This window comes from Myotis nattereri, assembly GCF_964212035.1.
Source record: "Myotis nattereri genome assembly, chromosome: 1".
Taxonomy (NCBI): Eukaryota; Metazoa; Chordata; class Mammalia; order Chiroptera; family Vespertilionidae; genus Myotis; species Myotis nattereri.
In genome coordinates, this window is record NC_138075.1 from 71,208,475 (window position 1) to 71,234,223 (window position 25,749).

General features: G+C 38.4%; 1 protein-coding gene and 1 pseudogene across 2 annotated transcripts in view; both read right to left on the reverse strand.

The window, feature by feature from the left end:
- CDIN1 (CDAN1 interacting nuclease 1) overlaps positions 1 to 25,749 on the reverse strand; it is a gene marked incomplete at its 5' end in the record, with an annotated part of 219,308 nt that overhangs the window by 83,262 nt on the left and 110,297 nt on the right. The window contains 2 exons of the mRNA XM_081114040.1: positions 15,968 to 16,073; positions 16,669 to 16,734. Of these exons, the coding sequence (XP_080970166.1) occupies positions 15,968 to 16,073; positions 16,669 to 16,734 (172 nt within the window). The remainder of the gene's footprint in view (positions 1 to 15,967; positions 16,074 to 16,668; positions 16,735 to 25,749) is intronic.
- LOC308535500 (large ribosomal subunit protein eL27-like) lies at positions 19,534 to 19,865 on the reverse strand (annotated as a pseudogene). The gene has a single exon. The product of its transcript is annotated as a large ribosomal subunit protein eL27-like (transcript).

Consider the following 25,749-nt stretch of genomic DNA (forward strand, 5'->3'; position numbering starts at 1 on the left):
TCTCTCAGTGTTGCAGGAAGGTCAGATCCTCTCGGCATTGTACTGGTGTGTCAAAATATGTCAACAAACCATCACACCGCAGGAAGGAGAATGACCTTTCCCTTCTTTACATTTGGGCTGCTGATGGAGCTCTGGACGTGGGGTATGCATGAATGGTTTTCAAAGCTGCTTGACAAATGCAACTCCCAAGGTTTCTTTCAAGTGTGATTGCTAAAAGCCCTGAGTCCCTACATTTGGGTACAACTTTATAAACCCATGTAACTCAGAATGAACACTGATGTTAGGTTATCTATCAATACTCCAAATAATCAGATTCAAGGCAACTAGGCTAAAATCCTATCTAATAAAGAGCAAATATGCTAATTAGACTGGACAGCAGAACAACCTTTTAGAACGACCTTCCAGAATAACCAGTGGGCAGGGGGTGGGACCACGGGACTGTGAGGCAGCTGGGGCTGCGAGGGCCGAGCCCCTTGCACGGATTTCGTGCATCGGGCCTCTAGTTACTTTATAAATGTTTAAATGTGAGAGATGAAGGTTGAGAGTCAGTATGTTTAGAAATAATTTTATTCATTGTAAGAGCAATACTTATTTTTAATTGATTCTTTAAACTTCATTATAGCTGTCAAAAAGCAGTTGTCTTCTTCCTCTCCCTGCCCATAAAATAGGCATTCTCTACTCTCCCCTTCTGTGAAAACTTGCTCAACTTATTTCTCCTGAGGACAAGCCCTACATCAATCTATCTCTGATCCATTAGTTGGACTCCTACCACACAACCCAGTAGCCTTTGGACATCTTTAAATATTGCATCTGAAGTTATCACTAACCTAGATTTTTTTTTTAACTTTCAATTCTTTAATAACATCATTTTCTCCCCATCATCAATATCAAAACCACAAAGTAATCTTTGTTCTATACCCCCCAGAACAATGACACTGAGTTGCTTGCCAAATTCTGTAAATCCTGTCTTTATCATCTTTGTAGATCTATATAGTCTCCTTCCATTTCACTGCCATCATCATTGGGGAATTAATGGATTATTTTAATGGATGACTGAATAAGCAATGGTGTTCCTATCCCCAACTTTTTGTTTCTGTACACTCTAAGCAATGCTACCAAAATATCCATCCTATAATTAGGTCCTGATTATGCCGCTCTTCTACTTAAAACTCCCTCAGGTGTGATTTTAACCTGAGCACTTAACTTCTCTATGCCTCAACATTCTCACATGGAATGGGGATAAAATAATAGTATCTACCTCATAGGACTAATATATGGATTAAAGAGGATAGCACAAGTACTTAAGCCAGTGCACTGAACATAGTTGGTGTTCAGTGTTATGTATGTACAAACTTTGTTTCCAATGAAATTGAATTAAATTCCTTGAAGGCAAAGTTAAATTATGCTCATCATTGTATGCTCTGAAATACATAATATGCTGCTTCTACCTATAAGTAACAAAATATGTACTGAATTCAGTCATCTATCTGTGTGACCACGGATGGACCACTTTGCTAGAATGTGTTGAAGCAGGGATATGTAGAGGTAAAAATACTAATTTCACATTAAAACAATGAAAGACAATGGGGCTGATGAAATATGGTGATCTAATGATGGGTTCAATATAGTTTTGCAGCTGTTATAGAGTTTTATGCACACAGCCAATGACTTCATTTTCACCACTTTCATAGTCAATATAGAGTGCTCTAAAATTATCATAGCTGAAGCTATCAAGGATGACTGTGATAGCCTCATATTTATGTAAGTTGATGAGTCTTATGAATTAAAAAGTCCCCTTTACTAAATAAAGAAATTTCACATGAATTTTTAATTTATAATTACTTGGAATGAGCTATTAGAGATGTTATAGGACTAAATTTAAAATGGGGGGGGGTGATGATGGTTAGAAAAGCTGCCAGTGACAAAAAGGAAGAGAATGACAAAAAGGAATATATAAGGAAAAGCGGGAAGAGGTTAACTTTTCTGGTACAATTCTTGTGAGAAAATAAGAGTGAATAAGACACAAGAAACATCTCAGTGTTAGTGATTAAAGTTGAAAGGAAGTAAGACATGAGAATGGAATTCACCCATTCATAAGAGTAGACTAAGAATGTAAAGGAAAGAGCAAGAAAAACACAAAAGAATATACGTGTTACGTGTTAATGGATAAATGAAATCCACAAAACTTTAGTTTTTAAAGAAACAGGGTAAATTACAAGTTAGGAATTTTCTTTATTTGTTTGTTTACATTTTTATTGATTTCAGAGAGGAAAGGAGAGGGAGAGAAACATCAATGATGAGAGAGAATCATTGATTGGCTGCATTCTGCTTGCCCCCTACTGGGGATCAAGCCTGCAACCTGGGCATGTGCCCTGACCAGGATTCAAACCATAATCTCCTGGTTCACAGATCAATGCTCTACCACTGAGCCATGCCAGCTGCACAAATTAGGAATTTTGGATGTTGACCATTGCTATTATGTATCCACTAGAGGCCCCGTGCACGGATTGGTGCAACAGTGGGGTCCCTCGGCCTGGCCTGCGGGGATCAGGCAGAAAGTGGCAGTCCAACATCCCCCGAGGAATCCCAGATTGCAAGAGGGTGCAGGCCAGGCCGAGGGACCCCACTGGTGCACAAATCTGTGCGCTGGGCCTCTAGTATGCATATAAGATCTTTGGTTAATCTCTTCCTGCCGTCCCCCTTTCCTCCCTCTCCCCTGAGATTCATCAGTCTGTTCCATGTTTTCTTGCCTGTGTGTTGAGTGTCTCCCCCCTGGTGGTCAGTGTGCATCATAACTACCGGTCAAACAGTCTAATGGTCGCTTAGGCTTTATATATATAGATACAGATTTCTGTTTTATGAGAAGAGTATAGAGCATACAGATTGTATTCATGGCTTATTTTCCATGCTCCCCATGTGTGAGAAGAGAATGAGAAAGGGCAAACTAGGGCAATGCAGCCTCATCACTTATAAGTCACCTATCCCAGGAGATTTTTTAAATGTCTAATAGCAGAAGAAACTAAAAAATGGGAAATGTGTCTCACATGTAGAGAAAGAGAAAACAGAGAGAAAAGGCATAACTGCTGTTAACAGGGCTCTATTTCACCGAAGATTGCCAGCTTTATTTTCGTCTGAAGGGCAGCAGAAGATGACCAAAGAAAGCAGCTTCCTAGCAACCAGAGGCTGCTAAGGCCAGTCTTTAGATACCAAAAGCCTTCTCTTTTGTTGGGCAAAAAGTAGTGAGTGAAAATCCTGTTCCACTTCTCAGGAGTCTGGGAGAAAGAGAGATGCATATATAGATGCCTGTTTGAGAGAGAGACACCAAAAGAAAGTAGGTTTGCACAGTACTCTCATAGATTATTCATAGTGAATGTTTAAGAAAATTTGCTTGGAGTGACAATAAAATCTATAAATTAAATAGCATAAATAAAATTATAAGGTTAATGTTGAACAAGACAAACTGGTTTACAATATGTTAAATTATGTGTTAAAAACCACAATTGAGAGACATCTATTTGGGGACAAGGATTGGATTTATCCTCCTATTGGAAATAACATAAAAACAAACAAACAAAATAGATGACAATAGGCATCATGCAGTGAGGGACAGTGGTATCCCTGTGATGAGAAACAAAAGAGGGAGCCCTTTGATTGCCACCCAGAGAGAGTTTTCAGGCTGCAAGATGTGGAGGAGGGACCTAGGTGAAGCCCAGTGTTCTCTTTCCGATTGAGGAGACCTCTGGGAGAATGGAAGACTAGGCAGTTGGAGTTTGCCAGAAAACAAATCTCAAACACTTTAAAAGAATTCAAATTTGTTTCTGATCTCAGTGAAATTAAATGAGAAACTAATTACAGAAAGATGTGAATATTTTCTACATATTTAGGAACAAAGTAGCATACTGCTTAATAGCCTATGAGTCAAATAAGAAATGCAAAGAAAAATTAAAAAATGTTTGGAACCAAGTAAAGATGAAAATACAACATATTGTATTTTGTGAAATACAGTACTTCAAAGCAAATTTACAGCATTAAACTGCCTATATTGGAAAAAAGAATGTTTTCAAAACAATAACCTCAGCTTTCCACCTTAGGAAACTAGAAAAAGAGGAGCAAAAAAAAAAAAAAAGTGAAATTCAAGAAAAGAAAAAAATACAGATAAGAGTATAAATCAATAAAAGAGAAAAAAAGAAAATCAATAGAAAAAATAAATAAAACTAAAAATTGGTTCTTTCAGAAGAACAATAAAACTGATAACCTCTAGGCCAGTGGTTCTCAACCTTCTGGCCCTTTAAATACAGTTCCTCATGTTGTGACCCAACCATAAAATTATTTTTGTTGCTACTTCATAACTGTAATGTTGCTACTATTATGAATCGTAATGTAAATATCTGATATGCAGGATGGTCTTAGGCGACCCCTGTGAAAGGGTCGTTCAGCCACCAAAGGGGTCACGACCCACAGGTTGAGAACCACTGCTCTAGGCAGACTGATCTTGAAAAGAAGACAAAATTATCAATATCAGGAATAATAAGGGTGACATCACTACAGATGCTACAGATATTAAAAGCATAAAGAAATATTTTTAACCAGTTAACTGCCATGATATTTTGAATTTAATTAAAAAAGGTCCATCACTTGCATCTTTAGACGCTTATGGTGTACAAATGATTAACAAGCCTATAACAATACATTCCACAACTTAGATGGGATGAATTCTTTAAAAGATGCAAAGTTCACTCAAGGAAAAAAAAGAGATAACCTGAATTCCATCTTTTTAAAAATTTTTATTGTTGATAGTATTACAGATATCTCCCATTTTCCACCTTTTACCCCCTCCTCTCAAGGCCTATCCCCCACAAAGTCTTCACTACATTATTACCTGTGTCCATGAGCTATGCATGTAAGTATATAGGTTCTTTGGTTTATGTCTTCTCTTCCCTCCAACCCCATATCAAGGTATGTCAGTCTGACTATTAAGAAGTAAAAATAAATCACAGACCATTATCACTCATGCACATAGATGCAAAAATTCTTAACAAATTTTTAGCAAATTAGATCCAATGAAATATACAAAGGATATTGCTTCCTAACCAAGTGGGATTTATCCTAGGAATGTAAGGTTGGTATTCAAGAATCAATCACACTGTAATTCACCATATTAACTGATTTATTAAAAAAATACCCATATGATCACCTTAATAGATGCATAAAAAGCATTTGGCAAAATCCAACATCCATTTTTGATAAAAACTCTCAGCAAACTAGGAAGAAAAGAAATTTTCCTCAATGTGATAAAGGGCAGCTACAAAAACCTATAGTTAGTATTATTCATAATGATGAAAGATTGAATGCCTTTTCCCTAAGATCAGAAGCAAGGTAACAATGTAAGCTCTCATCACTATTAATCTCAAATAGGAGATTCCAATTAAAAAAAAAAAGCACTCACATTGAAAAACAAAGGAGTAAAACTGTCTTTATTCACAAATGACATAGGATATAAAAAATCCTATGGCATCTACCAAAACATTAAAGTATTAATCAATGAATTTTATGCAGTTGCAGGATGCAAGATCAATATACGAAATCAACTATATTCTTCTATAGCAGTGGTTTTCAACCTTCCTAATGCCATGACCCTTTAATACAGTTCCTCATGTTGTGGTGACCCCCAATTTCATTGTTACAAATTGAACATAATTAAAGCATAGTGATTAATCACAAAACAATATGTAATTATATATGTGTTTTCCGATGGTCTTAGGCAACCCATGTGAAAGGGTCATTCGACCCCCAAAGGGGTCGCGACCCACAGGTTGAGAACCGCTGCTCTGTAGTAACGTGAACAATTGTAATTTAAATAAAAGCTACCACTTCCGATAGAATCAAGAAATATGAAATTCAGGGAGAAACCAAGATGGCGGCATAGGTAAAAACCGGAAATTGCTGCCTCGCACCAACACTTCAAAAATACAACTAAAAGACAAAACAGACATCATCCAGAACCACAGGAAGGCTGGCTGAGTGGAAATTCTACAACTTAAAGGAAAGAGAAAAGCACACTGAGACTCAGAGGAGGTGCGGTGTGGAAGTAAAGTGCAGAGGTGCAGAGGCGCAAGCGGAAAGGGCTGGCAACTGAGGACACGGTGCACGTGGAAAGGGCTGGCAGCTAGGATGTGGCGCACATGGAAAGGGCTGGCAGCTGAGGACAAGGCACCCGTGGAAAGGGCTGGCAGCTGAGGACGCGGCGCACGTGGAAAGGGCTGGAAACTGAGGACACGGTTGTCTTTTTCAATCGGGAGGGAGTCTCAAGCTCCTGACTGCTCTGAACTCCAGTTCCAGGCGAGTCTCTGGGGACCCAGACTGATACAGGAGAAACTGGACTGTCTGACATCGGTCGGAACTCGAGGGCGGCTTTCTGTCAGAGATACCTGCAGCGATTACCGGGACACTGAGATGCTGGGCCTCTTAGGGCAGTACTGAGGAGCAGCCATAGCTGCTTGCTCCGCCCTATTGATCCCCAGAGACCCCGCCCCACCCAAGCTGTGCGCAGAGGCTTTTGCATATGAAAGGCCTGGCCCTTTGCAAACTGAAAATTACCTAACAAACTGCAGCTGGGTCAGAGAAACCCAGAACTTCCAAAAGAAGGCCCAAGGCCCCATAGCAGCTTGCACTGCTTCACAGCTGGGCTCCTGCTGGGTAGCCTCAGGCAGAGGCTAAATTAGCACCTCCCTAGAGATCCAAGAGCCAGTGTACCCAGTGGTCAGAGTGGGATCGTCCAGATTACAACTCCTCAGATCCATAAGGGACACACTCAGGGGGCAGACTCAGTGAGCACCAAAGCCCCATTGAAGCAAGTCTTGCCCCAGAATGTGTCTCCAGCACAGAAGTTCTGCCACTGCAGACACAGCTGATTCTCACTGCCAATTGGCCTGGAGGTCAATTCCTCCCAGTGATACCTACAACAATCAATGCTTAACTACAACAAGACTGTGCACAAAGCCCACAAAGGGGTGCACCAAGAGTGTCCACCTCAGGTAATTGGGGAGGCTAAGCCACTGGGCCTTATAGGACACCTAGCACAGAAAGCCACTCCATCAACACAGGGAAGCAGCCAAAATGCGGAGACAAAGAAACAGGACACAAATGACAGAAATGGAGAAAAGCAAACTACTGGATATAGAGTTCAAAACCACACTCTTAAGGTTTCTCAAGAATTCTCTAGAGACTGCCGATAAACTTAATGAGATCCTCAAGAAATAGTGAGACCCTCGAGGTTATGAAAATGGACCAACTAGAAATTAAGCATACACTGACTGAAATAAAAAATATTATACAGAGTTCCAAGAGCAGGCTAGAATATCGCAAGAATCAAGTCAAAGATTTGAAATACGAAGAAGCAAAAAACACCCAACCGGAAAAACAAAAAGAAAAAAGAATCCAAAAATATGAAGGTAGTGTAAGGAGTTTCTGGGACAACTTCAAACGTACCAACATCCGAATTATGGGGGTGCCAGGAGAAGAGAGAGAGCAAGATATTGAAAACCTATTTGAAGAAATAATGACAGAAAACTTCCCCTACCTGGTGAAAGAAATAGACTTACAAGTCCAGGAAGTGCAGAGAACCCCAAACAAAAGGAATCCAAAGAGGACCACACCAAGACACATCATAATTAAAATGCCAAGAGCAAAAGACAAAGAGAGAACCTTAAAAGCAGCAAGAGGAAAAAAGTCAGTTACCTACAAGGGAGTACCCATACGACTGTCAGCTGATTTCTCAACAGAAACTTTGCAGTCCAGAAGGGAGTGGCAAGAAATATTCAAAGTGATGAATACCAAGAACCTACAACCAAGATTACTTTACCCAGCAAAGCTATCATTCAGAATTGAAGGTCGGATAAAGAGCTTCACAGATAAGAAAAAGCTAAAGGAGTTCATCACCACCAAACCAGTATTACATGAAATGCTGAAAAGTATCCTTTGAGAAGAGGAAGAAGAAGAAAAAGGTAAAGATACAAATTATGAACAACAAATACACATATATCAACAAGTGAATCTAATAATCAAGTGAATAAATAATCTGATGAACAGAATAAACTGGTGAATATAATAGAATCGGGGGCATAGAAAGAGAGTGGACTGACTATTCTCGGGGGGGAAAGGAGTGTGGGGGGTGTGGGAAGAGACTGGACAAAAATCATACACCTATGGATGAGGACAGTGCGGGGAGGGGGGGTAAGGGCAGAGGATGGGGTGGGAACTGGGTAGAGGGGAGCTATGAGGGGGAAAAAAGAGGAACCACTGTAATAATCTGAACAATAAAGATTTAATTAAAAAAAAATATGAAATTCATAAGGATCAATTTGACAGAAAAAATTGACAGATGTGTACATTGAAAATTATAGGGCATTTCTGAGAAAAATATTAAAAGACCTAAATAAATAGAGAAATGCCATGTTCATGGATCAGAAAACTCAATATGAATTAAGACATCGATTCTTCACAAATTGATGTATAAATTCAATTGATTGTAATAAGAATCCTAGGAGAATTTTTAAAGAATTTATAAGCATATTCTAAAATTCAGATGGTAATACAAAGGGCCTATTATAAGGACACAAATACTGTTAAAAAGAAAGTTGGAGAACTTAATACTCTCTGCTTTCAAAATTATGTTATAGTTATCAAGACAATATAGACTTGATATAGACAAATTTATCAATAGAATAAAAGAGAATTCAGGAAAAAGCCCACACATATTTGGTCAATTGATTTTTGACAGATGTGCAAAGGCGATTTAGTAGTGACAGGATAGTCTTTCCAACAAATGATTCTAGCACAATTGGATATCCATACGAAAGAAAATGAACTTTGATCCATATATCACACCACATATAGAAGTTAACTGAAATGTAAATGTAAAATCATAAATGATTTAGAAGAAAGGGGGGGGACCTTTTTTATTTTTTTAGCTTTTTAAAACTTTAAGATGTTTTAGATATGACATCCAAGGCAAAATCCATAAAAATAAAATATTGGTAAAATGGACTTCATTAAAATTAAAAACTTCTGATCTGTTAAGAGAATGAAAACAGAAGCCACACACTGGGAGATGGAATTTCATATGACTACATATCAGATAAAGGACTTATGTCGAGAATATTTTTTAAAACTACCAACATTCAATAATAAGAAAAACACTTTAAAAATGAGCCAAAGATTTGAACAGACACTTCTCCAAAGAGATAAACACATAGAAATAAACATATGAAAAGATTTTCAATATCATTTGTCAGAACTGAAATACTAATAAAATCACATTGAGACACTACTACACAAGTATCAGAAAGTCTGAAGTTAAAAAGACTAACCGTATCAAATGATGAAGATGGGGAACACCTAAAGCTCTCATAACTACCGATGGGAATGTAAACTGGTACAACCATTTTGGAAAACAGTTTAATCTTTTAATGAAAAGGTCAATATACACTTTCCAGATGTTTCAACCACTTCATTCCTAGGTGTTTGCCCAAGAGAAATAAAACCATACAAAGATTTTCACATGATTGTTTATAGGAGCTTTATAACTAATAGCCGGAACAAAAAACAACACATGTCCATCCATAAGTGAACAGATAAACAAATAATGGCATAGCCACTCGAATATTTTTCAGGAATAAAAAATGAATTACTGATATATTCAACAGTATGGGTATATATTGAAGTAATCATGCTGACTAAGAAAGCCAAACAGAAGAATACATGCTGTATGATTCCATTTACAGAAAATACTAGAAAATGTAAACTAATCCAACGTGACAGAAAGCAGATAAGTGGTTGCTGTGTGTGCAGGGAGAACTGGAGGAACTGAGAGGGAGGATGATAGAGGGGTGCCAGGGACTTTTGGAGTTGGTAGGTATGAGCACTCTCTCTGTCATGGTGATGCTTTGTGAATTTATTAAATACTAGTGTTCCAGTGCAAGAAATTCGTGCACTCAGGGTGGGGGAGGGAGTCCCTCGGCCTGGCCTGTGCCCACTCACAGTCCGGGAGCCCTCGGGGGATGTCCAACTGCCATGGCGGTGGGAGCGGCTTCTGCCACCGTTGCTGCGCTCGCCAGCTGTGAGCCTGGCTCAGGGCTTCTAGTTGAGTGGCACTCCCCCGTGAGAGCGCACTGACCACCAGGAGGCAGCTCCTGCATTGAGTGTCTGTCCCCTAGTGGTCAGTGCATGTCATAGTGACCGGTTATTTGGCTGTTCGGTCAATTTGCATATTAGCCTTTTATTATATAGGATGTCAAACTTGTCAAATTGTATACTTTAAGTATGTGCAGTTTATTGTATGTCAATTATATTTTAATAAAACTTTTTTTAAAAACACTGCTATTTATTAAAACAGACTTACTTGTTTACATGCTTACTTTTTCTGTACTGTATATAAAAAACCCTCCAATTTTGTGAATTTCAGCTCCAACAATTAGGAGTAATTATATACTGGGTGAATGGCTATATATGAAAGGTTTTTGTAATCCTACAGATGTGTATTTGAATAGAGAATAAGGGCTCTTGAGAGAGCAACAGAGAACACCTGGCCCATTTTCTCCAACTACCTGAACCTAGTATGCTGCAGAGCTTTTGGGCTTCAGCGTAGCAAATCCATGAACTGACCACAGAATAAGTAGCTGTGTGTAACAGACTTATCACCATGACTGACATGAAGCTGCATGGTGGAGCATACAGCACAGGTGTGAGTTCACAGGGAGACCTGGGTTCAGGTTCTGTCTTTGAAATTTACTGCCTCAGACCTCACTATGAATCCTCCAAAGGTAGCGGCTGGGTACCTACTGACTAATGCAGTGCCTGGGAAGTGTTTCTGATCTCAACCAGTATCCTTAATAAAGCTATTATTGGTTTCATCAAGATTGTTTAGAAGCTTACAGGCTAGGAATGCTAGGGCAAGCTGGAAAATCAAGGCTAGGTGAAAGAGTTGACTTCAATGCTAGAGCATTACTATCTAAAGTTTTCAAAACAAAAGAAAAACTCCCAAGGTCCAGGTGCCAACACATACCAATTAAATCAGTTTTCCAGGGATAAAGTCCACTTTTTAAAATGCCCACCCTCCCCTCCCCCGGTGATTTTAATATGTGTTAAAGTTTGCTAGACACTAGGCATTTTAGCATTAATTTTAAACTGTTCTCCATAATTCCAGAAATAATCTCAGAAATGGACTCTATTCTTGGGCTCCTGACAATAACTGTGCTCCTGAGTCACGTCCTATTGGCAGAATCTGTTTTATTAGTCTTCTTCCCTCACTCTTTCTGATGATCATAATGGTTTTGTTTTCACTCTTATAGTGCTCCCCCACTCCCCTTAATCTTTTGCTTGTTGGTTTGGTTTGGGATAACATTTCTGAGTCATATGTAACTCATACGATAACTCTATCATAGTGGGTCAACAGGAAGAGTTGTCCTTTCAACAATTACTTAGCCCCCCGGATTTAGAAAATCATTCAGTATGCCCTCCCTACGCACCACATCTTGCATATGCTTGAAGATAATCAAATATCTTTCTGAGAAATTGCAATTCACTGATATTTCTCAACAAACTAGACTGGGGTGATCACTTAGCAATATATACAAATATCAAATCATCATGTATACCTGAAACTAGTATAATGCTGTCAATTACACCTCAATTAAAAAAAATAAAAATAGGCATTTTTCTTACTGTCCTTAGAGTGGCATTCTCAAAGAAAATAGTTTGGCCCTATTGTAGTTTAATGTCACAATGTCTGACATAATCCTTAATGGTGGATTCAAAATGTTATTGTCTGTCATGTATCAGAAAATTCATTCATACATTCATTCACTCATTCATTCAGTTAATATCTACTGATCACCTATGATGTGCCAGGTATTGCACCAGCCTCTGGGTATTTGATGATGAATAAGACATACAGATAAGATGAAACTCTTAAGGATAACAAGTAAACAAGCAATTATAATATTTGATAAATGCTATGAAATTATTAGCAGAAAGGCAGCTTTATATTCTGTACTTAAAATCTCTGACTGCACTGCAAAATTAAAAAAAAATTTTTTGAGGTTAATCAAGCTAGGGGAAATTTCTTAAGTTTTGATTACAAAGGAATGAGGGGCACACTACATATAGTAATTAGAAAGAACAATATAAAAGGTGAAGCTCTTCTACCGGTAAAGGCTTGTAGTCAAACAAGCAAACTGCTGTTTATATAAGTGTTTCCAACCAGAGTCTATTCATTCACTCAGACAGGGGTAAGTACAGCCAAGTGAGGAGAGAGATGACTGAGGGCGATGCCTTTTGAACTGGGTGGTCAGGGAAGGTCCCCCTAAAGGAGGGGAAATATGAGCAGGGACCTGAATGCTGTGAGGAGTTAGTGCTAAGGGGAGATCCCAGTGAAGAAAATTCCAAACAGAAGGATTAGCCAGAGTAAGGGTCTTGAAGTAGAAATAAGCAATGTAGATTCAAGGAAGGCCAAGCAAGCCTGCATGGCCAAAGAAGTATGAGAGAGGGAGAGAATGTGAGGTGAAGGAAGAGAGGTAGCTGTGGAGAGAATTGGGCATAGACAGGCAGATCATGCAGGGCTCTCAATGTCACGGTAAAGAGTCTGGATTTTATTGTAAATGTGATGGGAAACCATGAAAGAGTTTTGAGTAGGGAACTGTCACAAACTGATCTATATTTTCTGAGAGTCACTCTGATTGGGTTATAAAAACTGACCACAGGCAGGAGTGCAATAGTTGATATACGTAAGGAGACCAGTTTGGAAGTTGCAGCAATAGTCCAAGAAGTGGTGACAGCCACTGAGGTGACAGCATGGTGATAAATGGCACGCTGGAGATGTGGTGAAGATAGAGCTGAAAGCGACTGCTGATGGACTGGAGATGATACACAGGTTTTCAGCTTGCGTATTTGGCAAATTGTGGTGCCATTAGTTGAGCTTGGGGTGGGAGGGAGGAGTGAACAAACAAATCAAGGGCTTCGTTTTGAACACGTTAGGTATGAGATACCCTAGTACACATCCAAGAAAAGGTACTGAGTGTGCAGTTGGATTGACAAAAAAATAATATATACGCTGGGGAAATGTTAGGGCCAGGGGCCAAAATTAGGAGATACCAGCATAGAGATGGCCTATAAAGCCAGTGTCTCCAATGAGATCTCCAAGGGAACACCAAGGGGTGAATACAGACAGAAAAGGGGAGAGGGGTGAGCACGCAGTTCCCAGGCCCTCGGGCCTAGAACTGCGAAGAAGGAGAGCCAGCAAAGGAGCCTGAGGATGCTGCTGGCATGGCAGGAAGAAACCCAGCAGCATATCTCCTGGGAGCCAAAAAAAGAAGATGTTTTCATAAAGAGGTAGGTTGTTATCAACTTTATCAAAAGTTGCTGAAAGGCTGAGTGAGAATATCAATTTATATAAAAAGAAAACTCACACAGAAATATGAAACAAAATATTAGAGGATCTGTAGTTATTTGTGTGGGGAAATTGGTTTATACAAGGTTATGATTCTACAAATGTTAACTGAATAGTTTTATTATAAAATCCAATGTTTAATCTAAAAATAATGACAATTAGATAATAGTTTTTATGTCAACAAGAGGCTTAGCACACAAACACAGCAGTTAGGCCAAATGGCAACCAAACTGCCTTGAAAAGCTACCTGCATTGGGAGGGCTTTAGCAAGGGCTATTTGAGTTGCGTTGAGTCCAAATATGAAGAGTAGGATCTATACTTTCATAATGGGCTGTCAAAATGCCCATCACTGGTGAGTTTCTATCAGATTATAACCAAAATTTTATGTCCAGGTAAATGACTCCATGTTCCATTTTAAGTGAAAGCACTACTTATATTTTTTGGTCTCTCTATAGATATTTGGTAACAGTAATGACTTCTGTGTAGAATACTTCTTCCTTGAATGGTTTGGAACATTCCAAACCTAGATTGGCTTTCCCTTATCACATAACATACCCTAAATGAATTATGTACCCACTTAGCTGTCTAATATATATATAAAAAAAAGTTTATGGAATGTAAATCAATAGTGGTGTAAGCCAATCATGACTAGAATATAGAAGTAGCTTATAACAAAATAATCTAAAATCCAGTCCAAAGGAAACTGTACTAAATCGTCTATTGTTCGGATCCTCTCCAGCCATGTCAATAATCCGTAGATCCATCATACAGGTGAGTAGGTTATTTAATCAGTCTCTAAAATAGGAAGTACTAGGCACTCAAAAAGAGTTGTTTTAGAATAAAGATATGCTTATGGAATTTTTAAGTAAGCTCTGCTATTTGGGATTCCTCTTAAGAGTTGACCAGTACCAAAATGGAGAGATAGTCATATTTTGACTCAAACAGCATAATGATGGAGTTTATCCGTTTTTAAAATCCTTCAGCAACTTAAACTTATACAATTTGATTCTCTTGTCATTGCTTTTCCTATACTATCAAAAATGATGCTTTCTTTACTATTTCAAACTCATAATAAAATTGCTAAAAATTGAAAATTCAATTTGCAACATTACTGCTAATTTGAATAATGGCTGAATAAAAGACAGGAAACGCTGAAACAGCAATGATTTCTAAAACATTTTGCACTTTTCTCCTCCATCCCCGTAAAGTAAAGCTCGGATGCTACGCACAATTACACAAGAAAATCAAGAAAGCCATTACATTCAGCATTTTGTCATGATCATTGTTACCATGGCAAAAAGTGGGCTTAGGTTAGCACAGCTGCTACAGGCAGGTCCGCTGGCCTTTTGTAAGGCTGAGTAACAATATAATGCCCAATTCTGTAGTCTGCCACTGTTTTCCCCCAGGATAAGACTTATTGTCCATAGATGCTACTGTCTCATTCCTTAATGTTCTGGGGCAATGTCATCTTACTCCTGCATTCTTACTCTTCGGCAGTGATTAAGGAACACAGTTCATCTAGGAAGGTTACCCCTGAATCCACCTCCTGTTCTAAGGAGGGTTGGGATGTGTGTGTGAAAACTGGGGATTTCAATAATAGAAAAAGCCAGTTTCAACACTTGTATTGTAATTGAAAATATAGTTGTGCTGGAAATAACACGTTAGCAAGTGGGAGAGGCAAATGCAGGCCTCTGATGACTAGCTGTAGGACACTTATTTTCTCTCTTTGAGTATCAGTTAGCTATCTGTAAAGTGAGAGTAAAAGTGACTTCCTTGTGAGAATTAACTGAGATACTGTGCAGGCCCAGGCACATAGTGGGTACTCAGTAATATGGCATTAATAAGATGGCTGGAATATGGTCTCCTTCAACACCACATTTTTCTTAATCACTGAGATTTCCATGACCTCAGGAATGTTGACTGTGAAGTTGGTAGGTAAACTGTTTTCTATTGCTGGAAGGTAATTTGTTTTGACCTTTTATATAGAGGCGGGCAAAAGTAGGTTATTAATAATAATAATAAATAACATAATCCTTAATTCATAAATAAAAATAGTATAAGAATCAACTCTGTTTTACCCATTGTGTTTTACTCACAATGGTAAACCTACTTTTGCCCAACCCTGTGTTGTTTGTATATTCTATGAGAGCTGAGGATAAAATACTTTTTAACATTTGGCAGTAGGCAGGGATTTCACATCAAGAGGATAAAAGTCAATGTCAGTATCATAATGTGAACTACATTTTATTATCCATAGTTTGAGTGACACCAGTATTATCGCTATAAAATGGAAAATAGCATATACTAATTTTGACCTTATGTGAAGATTTTTAGTTTTAAAAAATGAAGCAACATTATGAAAGCAGAGAAGTTTAAATTATCTGAAATGAATACATTAATCAAGTCTCTGTATTTACTAGAAACAAAGGCTACCAGCATTTTTACCAGCTAAACAAAATATTTTTTCTAATGAGATTTCAGCTGAGTATCGTTTATCTTAAGAGAAAAATAATGGGACCTTACCTATTCCAGTAGCTCCAGAACTGGTCATGCAGGTAGGCGTGGTGGCTACATTCATCACCAAATGAGGCTTTGCTTTCAATCCAGTGAATTATGTGCCCTTCTACAGCTAAGGGACAAAGCATTACTAATATGGAGCAAAGGAAAGGGAACATTGAAAATTCTGAACTCTGCATAGGCCTCTCTATGCTTCACATTAATGAGCAGAGGCTGAACCCTCCCTGTCATCTATGGACATAATTATAAAACAACACATCGTATGTGTTTGTTACAAGAAACATTTATGCTACAATCACATCCCTTTTATTTTCATCATCATCTTCGAAAGTTCTTCTCCTATTCTGAGACTGTGTAAGTTGACAAGGAATATGAAAGCAAACAAAAGTGAGCCTGGCTTTTCAACAGAACCATATTTTAAATATGTAATATTTCGAGAAGTGACTTGAAAACAGCAACTAAAATATCTTCAGACATTTATTTCTCAAATATATGTAAAATATTTTAAGGGGTAGGTTTCTTCTGAGCCTATTATTTTCTGCTATTTTAAAATAATCTTTTCTAGCAATTTCACCCATTCAGATATAATATTATAAAGCTAATCTACTCTGGTAACTTTTGGTAGTATAAGAAAAAATTTTAAATCTATGAAAAAAAAACATTCCTTTTCTCTATAAACAAATGCATAACAGAGTTTAAGAACTTACCTATTGGTACTTGTAAAATAAAGTCTGGTGTTTTGTCATAACCCTTTGCACGGAGCTGATCTTCATCTACAGGAAGAACAAATACTATTACTTATTACAGTATTCCACTAATGAGACAGCCACATAATTGCTTTTCTTTCTTAAAAATGTATAGAAATTACTAACACAGTTATACATCTCTTTCTTATGCATGCAACACTGTGTCAGAATACATGAAGAATAGATATAAGAATGCCTCTTTGTCCCTTCTGCATTTTTATGTCTTTAGTATAAACTTTATAATTCAAGTTGTCATATGCTACTTTTTTTATATAATTGAAAATATTCAAAATAATGAAATATACTTACTGATTAAAATAAAAGGTTTCATTACCATGAGTATCACTAATGTTATCAGCCAATACTGACAATTTACGGTAAGGTACAGTGGCCTTTACAATTATAAAACAAATACTTTTATTAAAGCAATTAAGAAAGTCTAGTTTCTATTAGTGAAGCTATTCCTACACATAAGAACACTAGAGAGGGACAAGGACAATGAGGTCAACACAGAGAATTAATCATCCTGCTTAAATCCTTTGGTATGCTATTGTTTCTGGCATTTACCAGAGTTTTATAACCAACAATATGTAATTCTGAATGAAAAGCAAACAGGATTTGAGATTTTTTTTCTAGGTCTGTTTGATTTCTTGATCCTGTATAAACGTCAATGATCCATTCAGAAGGAAAAAAGATGAGAAAATAGAGAGCTTTACAAAGTTTGAAAAAACTAGCTAGGTTCTTAGTTAAAATTTTTTGTTTCCCTCTGATTTTTTCTAAGTGCCGTCCTTGACTTCTAATGACATTACAGCGTGATTTCTGAAATGAGGAGTTCTCCATTAGATTTTGGAGTGACCTGGTCATTCAATTCCAGACATGGCTTTCTGTCTTCACCCAACCTCAACTAATGGCCCGGCCAAGTAACAAGGAAGGCTGTGTGGTCTCTTAACACCTACTGGGCTGTTGACATTGTCAGGCATCCCATTCGCCTTCCTGCATCACCTTTGATTAAAATTAATGGCCCATTCCCAGGGTTGGGTAGCTTATTTCCAATCCATTTGTCAGGCCAAGACAGTGGTTTCATGGCCAGTGTTCAGAAACTCAGTTTGAGAAGTCTTGTGTACATCTTGAAAGGTCAGCGTTTTAGATGTAAAGAACCTTTTAATGACAAGACATATTTAAACTGGATATTTAAGTTAAGGTTTATTAAAAGTTGGTATCCTTCAACTATCCAGATTTTGAAGGATGCCAGAATTCAGAACAACCTCTCATCCTTGAATTATAAAAAAATTTTAAGTTAACTATTTATTGAGATAAGAAAGTACACTGTTAAAGTAATCTTACTTCAAAACCAAGAGAATTTGGAAAACAGGATGGCAGACGAACGAGACTGGAAACACTTCTATCCTCTAAATGCACTCTGACCACAAGAATGTTTAATGGAAAAGGCATTTATTATAATCAACACAAGTGCCTTGAGCTGATGTTTTAGGTAGCCAATGAACAGTTTTAAAAGCTGGTTGACATTAAAAAAGAGAGATTAATATTTTATTAAACTATCCTAGCTTGATCAACCTCTGCAGATGTTCAAATCTATTTCAGAAAGAAAAATGATATTTCTGACAGCAGCTCAAAACAAAATTTCAAAGGTCACCAAGCAATCCACATGCACACACTAATATCCCTTTAAAAGGCAGATGCCGCACTCTGGTTCACGGGACCACAGTTACTAGCACAATACCTACAATGACAATGGAGACTGCATGACGTACTTAATGTGAAAATAAAAAACAAACAAAACCCCAAACCTGAACATAAAATGTCAGTGAGGCTAGGGAATTTTTCCATCTTTCTGTGGAGAATTGGAAAATGCAACTGTCTCCCCTACTCTGACCCCACCTTCCCAGAGCTCAGAAAGGATAGCTTCTAAAGTATGTGTCACCACTAGGGATTAGATATAGACATAGATATAAATATATAACCTCTTCATAGATATCTAGGTAGATATCTATGAAGAGGTTACTCCACACATCTGAAATACTATGTGATGTGTTGGCCATCTTCTCTTTTATTTACTGAACTCCCAAGGCCTGGTTCAACCTCCACACTGTTTCTTTTATCCTAGATTTCCTAAGGAAAGAGGAGGGAACAACTTGGCAAAGTTCACAGGAAATGACAGTATAAGAATAGGAAGCAGCATTTATGAATAAAGGGCCTTGCTCACCTGGCCTAGGCCCCTGAGAAATTTCTATCCCTGATCTTATAGGGGATTTTTAAAAAATATATATTTTATTGATATTTTTACAGAGAGGAAGGGAGAGGGATAGAGAGTTAGAAACATTGATGAGAGAGAAACATCGATCAGCTGCCTCCTGCTCACCCCCTACTTGGGGATGTGCCCGCAACCAAGGTACATGCCCTTGACCAGAATTGAATCTAGGTCCCTTCAATCCGCAGGCTGATGCTCTACCCACTGAGCCAAACCGGCCAGGGCTCTTATAGGGGATTTTTAAGGTCAGCCCCATCAATTTGGCCCGATCCCCAGACTTTGAACGGTTCCTTACTATTAGGATCGTTATCCGAACCATTGGGTATAAATTTAAAACTTGGTTGACCATTTGGAGGTTCAGGGTTCCAACTCTAAGATCTAAAGGCTATGACTCAGTCATCAGCTCACTCTTCCCTTTGGCCTCATTCTCTGTTCACTCCCTTGTCTCACTGCCAAATTGTCTTCCACATACGAGGTCTGAAGCCTCTGCTCTGAGGACAGAGCCATTTGTTCTTGCCGGTCTTGTATCTCTCTTCAACTTTGACCTTGGCCTCCCATCAGGCCTTGTGCTTTAGAGCAGGGTCTCTGAAAATGTCCTTGCTGACGACAGTGTTGTCCAAGGGGATATCCACAGAGTACCTTGTGGGCATGAGATGATTGTAGATATAAACTCTCACAAAAGACTTGATCTTTGACCTTTTGGCAATTTTATTCTTGCCCATGGCAGCTGTCACTTTTTGGGAGCAGCTGTCATTTCCAGCCACTAGAGCATGGCTGTAGGGTAGTCTTAGGTGCCATCATCAATGTTCTTCACGATGACGGCTTTGCGTCCGAAGTAGTGTCCAGCCAGGACCAGCACCACCTTCCCAGGTTTCATAAACTTGCCCATTTCGAAGGAGGCCACTGGGGCCTAGAGCAGAAAGACTGGTTGCTTCTTGTATGTGCCCTGACCAGGGATTGAACCCACAATCTTGGTGTATTGGGACAACACTCTGACCAATTGAGCTTTCAGGCCAGGCAAATACAAGTGCATTTTAAAGACTATTCATGTCTTCCTAGAAGATCTTGAAGCACAGGAGAGGTGATGACCATCTGCAGGATATTATTATTTAGATAACACCTTCCTGAAGAGATAAACTGCATAATCTCTTGATTTCTAGACGCTCCTCTCTCCAACTGAGCTAAAAAAAAATCAAGACAATTGCATCCACAGATAAAGTGATATTTCCTCTTTTATTTTTTGGTTGTCAGTCATGCCTTTAGAGGACATTTTAAAGAAGAAATGACACGGCCCTAGCTGTTTTGGCTCAGTGGATAGGGCGTCAGCCTGGGGACTGAAGGGTCCCGGGTTTGATTCTGATCAAGGGCACATGCCCAGGTTGTGGGCCTAATCCCCAGTAAGGGGCATTCAGGAGGCAGCCAATCAGTGATTCTCTCTCATCATTGATGTTTCTATCTCTCTTCCTCTCTGAAATCAATAAATATACTAAAAAAAAGAAAAAAAAAGAAAAAATTACACATACTTAAAGAACACTGTGAAAGTTTAATTTCTCTGGCCTTTTAATTATTGGCTCCTCTAAATACCCAAAATATCCAAAGCAATTAAGTAGTAATTACACAATTTCTTTTTTTTTTTAAATAAAAGGCTGACTTTGAGTCAGAGAATGAAACACATCTGAAACTAGTTAACATATACTTAAGAATCATAGAAGGGCATGGGGACCACCAAGAAAAAGTTTGAGGTTTTCTTCTGTTTTTATTAAAAGGCTTAAAATTTTTAAAAAATACAGTTAATCCCAGAGAAATTGGGTAAAATTTCAGTCCACAACATCTGAAAACAAAAAGGGTACATTCTAGTATGGCATTTTATCTATGAATTTGTCAAAAGCTTTCTAAATGCTAGATTAAAAAGACTATTTTAACACCTATATTTTTACTAAATTGGGGAAAGGCAAAAATGATATACATCAACACAAATGATAACTATATTTTTTCCCCTCAGGATTGCTTTGGCTATTCAGGGTCTTTTGTGGTTCTATACATATCTGATGATTTCTCATCCTATTTCTTTTTTATTTTTTTAATATATTTTTTTATTTATTTTTTACAGAGAGGAAGGGAGACAGATAGAGAGTTAGAAACATCGATGAGAGAGAAACATCGATCAGCCACCTCCTGCACATCCCCCACTGGGGAAGTGCCCGCAACCCAGGTACATGCCCTTGACCGGAATCGAACCTGGGACCCTTCAGTCCGCGGGCCGACACTCTATCCAGTGAGCCAAACCGGTTTCGGCTTTCTTTAAAAAATGACATTGGAATTTTGATGGGGATTGAATTAAATCTGTATATTGCTTTGAGTAATATGGCCATTTTAACTATGTTGATTCTTCCAACCTGTGAACACGGAATATTTTTCCATTTTGTTGTTTCTTTTTCAATCTCTTTTGATAGTGCTTTGTAGTTTGCATTATATAGGTCTTTCACATTCTTTGTTAAGTTTATTCCTAGGTATTTCATTCTTTCGGTTGCAAGCTGGTGGGAACGTAGATTGGTATAACCACTATGGAAAGCAGTCTGGTGAGTCCTCAAAAAACTGAGAATAGAGCTACCATATGAACCAGTAATCCCTCTCCTGGGTATATGCCTGAAAAACTAAAAAAACAACAACATGTATTCACAAAGATATTTACACCTCTATGTTTATTGCAGCAGTATTCACAGTGGCCAAGACAAGGAGATAACCAAAGTGTCCTGAGATAGAGGGCTGGATAAAGATGTGGTACATATATACAACGGAATACTACTCAGCCATAGGAAAGGATAAAATACTGCCATTTGCAACAACATGGATGGAATTTGAGAATATTATGCTAAGTGAAATAAGTCAGTCAGAAAAAACTAAGAACCATATGATTTCACTCATATGTGGGATATAAAACTGAAACTCATGAACACAAACAGCAGTGTGGTGGTTGCCAGAGGGAAGAGGGGTGGGGAGAGAAGGGGGTCTTAATATATGGCAACAGAAGATTTGACTTTGGGTGGTGGGCACATGGTGTAATATACAGATCTTGTAACATAGAAACCCACACCTGAAACTTATATGATCATACTGACCAATGTCACCAGAATAAATTTAAATAAAAAAGAGAAAACTATAGTATATCTTTTCTATTCTAGTATTTTTTTTCTGTTATTTTTTCCCCCAAAACACTGTCTCATTCAATACTTGGTGCTATAATCTTTGTATCCCATATTTTTATATTCAGTCTTTTCTACCCAATGTAAGAGGTTTGCAAAGTTTCAGTAATAAAAGTTGCTATGATATGCAGCCCATGTGCAAAGGTACACAGAACAGATATGCTTTTAATGGGGAGACCAATAGCACAGACAAATGAAATCTTTAGAGGACCCAAAATTTCATTATAGCCATTAGTTTCAACCTCTTCCCCCAAAGCCTCTTATCAAAGCCACTAATAAGCAATACAACTGACTGCTCTGACCTTGTCCTTTGCTTAGGTCTTTAGGGGACAATACTAGTGAAAACTGAAGTGCCCTAAAGATAGCAAACAAATGGGAGGTCACGAAGCTGAGACAGTGCAAAGGAAGGCTGGGTAGGCTGATACCCCCCAACCGGTGGCTATAAAGACAGAGTAGAACCTGTCTATATTTTATACCACATCACTCTCAATTCTTCTGGTTTAATGCCAAAAAAGGAGGGATACACCAGCACAGTAGAGTAAAAGAATACAGGACAAGCTGTTGGGAGGGCACTAGCTGTGATGCAAAGCCTGGGGCCAGTTTCCTTTAAGCAAAGCAGGGGGACTGGATGGTCACTAGAGCCCTTTGCAACTCCAAAATTCTGAGGAATGGCTGGGTGTTAGCCTGTGTCTGCCTGTTCTTTTAACTATAGTCACTGATGTCAGGGCCAGCCCCATCTGTTCCAGAACCAATCACAATGAGGAAGGCATATTTGCAGTTCTGAAAAATACAAAGGATCTCCTACACAGACACACACACAGACACATACACATACACATACAGAGAGAGAGAGAGAGAGAGAGAGAGAGAGAGAGAGAGAGAGAGAGAGAGACCCAAGAATCCAATCCAATAATAACAATAACAGATTTGAACCCCAGTGCCTTTTGGTTATAGGGAGAGAAACTGGAACCTGTAATGGGGTGAGTGAGATATTTGATTTTTCTGTTCTGGACCCCATCTTTTCTGGCATTGCCACCCTACTCTCACATTGTGATTTTGGTAGTCAATACGTGACTCTCAGCACTGGCCACAGGGGTGGACAAGACCCAGACTAGCTGATCAGAACCCTTCCTGAGATTTGTAATGGGACAAAAGAGAATCACCAACTTTTCTCCAGGATTACAACTTCTAAGCAGTCAGCAGACTAGCAACTGCCAAGGATCAGCTTTACTGCCTGCAAATGGAAGCCCACACTAAGGAAAGCAGAACACAAGAGGGAGAAAAGGGGAGATGTTGATGACATTGCTTCTTCTGTGCTCTAGACACACAAGAAGCCAAGTTCCCTCTTTGGGGTTTCCCAGGGATGCTGTGTGTTCTCCTTTTGTGTGTGTCTGATCCAGTTTGACCAGATTTCTGTCACTTACAACCTAAATAGGTCCACTTTGTCATCAGTGGCCAGGAAAGCAGATGATGAGCAGACATGCATTTTCTAACCACAGCAACGGAGGGAAGAGCTGTAGGCCCAGAGCAGGAAGGCTCCCATGAGTGGACGGGGTAACCTGTCCTCAAAGTTCCAGAGACCAGGCTGCCTTCTAGCACGTCTACCGCTCTCTTCTCTTGGCCCAGGGAGAAGCAGACACGTGTATTTAATTGGGGGAGTAAGCAAAGATGGTCCCTCACATGGTAATTTCTTCAGGCAGGAAAGAATACACTTAAATTCCCCGCCTCTCGACCCCAGTGTCACATTCCTGTTATTCTGAAAATGGCATCTGATTTTAACCTTCTGATAGGTAGGGATTTAAATAGTTGATTCCTTATGAAATACCCAACCAACTCAGTTCCCTTTAGCCTCTATAATAATTACTGCTAACATCTGCATGGAAACTGTTACCGCTGCTAGGAGTTATCTGTATTCATTTGTTTGTAGCTTATCTCACTACTAGACTATAACTCCACAAATGTGAGGACTTCACGGGGCTTCTGTCTAGTGTCTAAAATAGTACTTAACTCCAAATCTTATTGTTTAGAATGAATGAATATATGACTATAAATTTTTAGTTGGAGAAACTAAAGTCCTTTATTCAACTGTGACTTCTCTTAATATAATATACCTATTTTCAGTTGTACAAAATTAATAAATTTACAAGATAGGATAAATCCCAATGAGTACACCCAAATCATCAAAGAAAAGGACTCTCTTTCTTTCCAGTATTGCCTGGTTAAATCTTTTACTATAGCAACTGCTTAGTATATGGTTAAGAATCAAGGAAATTTAAGAAATGATTAGGATTAAGATAAAGGTAATTTATTTTTATTTTTCTCTTCTATTGATAAAAGAGGTCAGATAAAATATTTATTTTATAAAATGACATACAGAGCACAATAGGTGAAACATTTAAATGAGGTAAAAAATTTTCAAGGAGGTCATAATTCTTAAGAAGGGTTACGTATAAACAGTAAGAATCCTTGCCTTTCTAAAGTAGTCCAGATTAGAAACCCTGAGAGAGGGAGGGGGAAGGGAGGAAGGATGCAAGGGAGGAAGACAGAGATTGCAATTTTGCTTATAAAAGAATCAAAGTAAAACAAACATGTTTGTAATGTCTCTGCAACAAAATTCAAAGTGTAAGTACACATGTAAACAAAGAAAACACACGATCAGATTAGTGGTCTATTTATATACCAATATTTTCCCATAGTTGGATTTAAAATGATGATCTATCTAAATTTACCTGGCATAGTACTTCAGATCTAATTAATCATAGTGAAGGGGTAAAAGAAAAACCCCATAACCATATTTCATACAAGGCTCTGAATTCTGATGTTTTAATCATATGTAAACATGTATTAATTCAGTACTACATTAAAACCCTTAAAAGGCATAGAATAAATTAACAACTTCTTTGTATGCTGATGAGGAAATGCTTCAAAGCAGGACTGAGGTTTCATGGAGTCAGCTAAACATCCTATAACTCATTTATTTTTAAAGATCAGTTAAGTATCATCTGTGGGTATGCTTCAATAAAATAATTACCTCCAGATGCTATAGGACAGAGGAATAGATGGGACCCATCAATTTTAAATCCCCTTTCTGAACTTGTCTGTGAGTGGTAATGACTCCTGGCTATGTTTCTGCATTGCCTTTGTCAGCCATGGTGAAGCTAGTCTAACACACTCAGTTCCCAGAATCAAGGGAGTTGAAAACCTGGGACTAGACCACATTTAAGCTATTGGTCTTCCATCCTCAGGAAGAAAGCAGAGAAAAGCTAGGCTAAGCAAAGAAATGGTGCTGAGGGCCTGACTACACATAAGCAGATGGTGCCAAGAGAGTAACACCAAGCAGTCCTGAAACTATGACTGCTGAGTTGGTGGTTTGAAACAATGAAATAGATTTGGCCATGCTATATTGGCCACTGAGTGATCGATGTGATCTGATATTTCATAACACTATGAGAACTCCATGGTTCTAAAACATATCTCATGGTGCCTCAGGAGTCATCTATCACAACTGGTTCCGATCCATTATACATTCTATTATTTATTAAATCTTAAAAGGCAATTTCTATCTAATTT